The 2,500-nt window shown below is 39.7% G+C and overlaps 1 protein-coding gene across 1 annotated transcript in view; it reads right to left on the reverse strand.

Moving 5' to 3' along the window:
- Positions 1 to 1,841: 1,841 nt before the first annotated feature.
- Positions 1,842 to 2,500, reverse strand: part of LOC123504602 — a 1,357-nt gene continuing 698 nt past the window's right edge. The window contains exon 3 of the mRNA XM_045255263.1: positions 1,842 to 2,407. Coding sequence (XP_045111198.1) covers positions 2,177 to 2,407 — 231 coding nt within the window. The 3' untranslated portion in view covers positions 1,842 to 2,176. The remainder of the gene's footprint in view (positions 2,408 to 2,500) is intronic.

The following is a 2,500-nucleotide window of genomic DNA, read 5'->3' on the forward strand; positions in this document are numbered from 1 at the left end:
TTTGCTAACAACTCCACCTTGGATGATTATGGGCATGTCCCTCCCTTTCTCCCTCTGACTATTTCATGCCTTCAATCAAAATTTTACGTAATGATGTTTTCCATGCCCTCTCTGGCCTAAACCCTCGGAAGGCTTATGGACCTGATGGGGTCACTCCTATTGTTCTCAAAAACTGTGTTTCTGTGCTGCACCTTGCCTGGCCAAACTTTTTCAAATATGTCTATCGACTTCTATCTTTCCTTCTTGCTAGAAGTTTGCCTGTTCCTAAAAAAGGGTGACCGTTCTAATCCCTCAAACTACCGTCCTATAGCTTTAATCTCTTACTTGTCTATAGTGTTTTAACTTATCCTCAATAGGAAGATTCTTAAACATCTGTCACTTCACAATCTTGTATCTGATCGCCAGTATTGCTTCCGTCAAGGTTACTCTACTGGTGATCTAGCATTCCTCACTGAATCTTGGTTATCATCTTTTAGAGATTTCGGTAAAACTTTTGCTGTCGCGTTAGACATATCAAAAGCTTTTAATAGAATCTGGCACAAAGTTTTGATTTCAAAACTGCCATCCTACAATTTCTAACCTTCTCTCTGCAACTTTATCTCAAATTTCCTTTCCGACCGTTCTATAGCAGCAGTGGTAGACGGCCACTGTTCATTTCATAAATCTATTAACATTGGTGTTTCTCAGGGTTCTGTCCTATCACCCACTCTCTTTCTATTATTCATTAATGATCATCTTAACCAAACTTCTTGCCCTATCCACTCCTACATTGATGATACCACCCTACATCTTTCCACGTTCTTTCGGAAACGATCTACCCTTCAGGAAGTCAACAGACCACGCAGAGACGCCGCAGAACGCTTGACTTCTGATCTTTCTAAGATTTCTGATTAGGGCAGAAAAAACTTAGTAGTTTTCGATGCCTTAAAAACTCAATTCCTCCATCTATCAACTCAACACAACCTTCCAGACAACTATCCCCTCATCTTCAATGACACTCAACTGTCTCTCTCTTCCACACTAAATATTCTCGGTCTGTCCTTTACTTATAATCTTAACTGGAAACTTCACATCTCATCTCTTGCTAAAACAGCTTCTATGAAGTTAGGCGTTTTGCTGCGTCTCCGCCTGTTTTTCTCACCCGTCGAACTGCTAACTCTGTACAGGGGCCTTATCTGTCCTTCTATGGAGTACTCTTCGCATGTTTTGACGGGTTCCACTCATACAGTTTTATTAGATAAGGTAGAATCAAAAGTTTTTCGTCTCATCAACTCTTCTCCTCTGTCTGACTGTCTTAGCCTCTTTCTCACCGCCGAAGTGTTGCATCCCTTTATAGCTTTTATCGCTATTTTCATGCTAACTGCTCTATTGATCATGCTAACTGCATGCCTCCCCTCCTCTTGCGGTCTCGCTGCACAAGGCTTTCTTCTTCCTCTCATCCTTATTCTGTCCAACCCTGTAATACAAGAGTTGACCAGTACTCTCAATCATTCATACCTTTCACTGGTAAACTCTGGAACTCCCTGCCTGTCTCTGTATTTCGAACTTTCTATGACTTAAATTCTTTTAAGAGAGAGGTGTCGAGACATTTGTCCCTGAATTTTGACTAACTCTTTGGAATCTTATATGGAGACTACAGTGGGCTTTTTTTTCTAATATTATTTTATTTTTTTGCCGTAGGTCTCCCTCTTACATAAGAAAAACATATATATATATATATATATATATATATATATATATATATATATATATATATATATATATATATATATATATATATATATATATATATATATATATATATTGCTTCCTTATTGAATGCATTCAGAAAAAATAAGATATGAAAAAAATCTTTATTGTCATCATAATTCAGTCCATCGCTTTTACATCAAGTTTTACAAACATTCGTCTTAACGCAGGTTTGATCCCTGCGCCACTTCTGTCTTACCTCAGACTAATCAAAGGCTATAAGATATATACATATATGTAGTATACGTATGCTCATATGTCTTGGTTAGCTGGGACATTTTGTCCCTTTGTCGATTACAAATAACATAAATCACATGGAAATAAGAAAATGTTGATAGTCAAGACGATACAGGACGGCACTGGACAAAAGGGAGAGGGGAAAGTGGACGAGAAGGGATGGCTAGGACGAAGCTACGAGATTCGTCCTTCATGCGTGAGACTCAGCAAGCCAGCCGGTGCGGGCGTCCATCACACCAGTCTCCACCAATTCCTCCAAAAGCTCCACCACTTGCTCTCTCAGCTTCTCCTGGATGTCGTTGGTTTCACTGGATGGAGTGAGCCTTGCCTGTGCCATTTTCTCTGACTCTTCGTGCCAGAAGGAGAGTGCATCCAAATGTTGCCTCACGAAGCTAACCTCTTCCACCTCCTCTGCCGGAAGCTGGAAAAAAATAATAATTTACACTTAAAATACGACGGAAACCCCGTATTAGGGAAGATATGAGTGAGAAAGAGGAATACTCGTAGTCGAAAG

This window comes from Portunus trituberculatus, chromosome 16 (assembly GCF_017591435.1).
Source record: "Portunus trituberculatus isolate SZX2019 chromosome 16, ASM1759143v1, whole genome shotgun sequence".
NCBI classification, from domain to species: Eukaryota; Metazoa; Arthropoda; class Malacostraca; order Decapoda; family Portunidae; genus Portunus; species Portunus trituberculatus.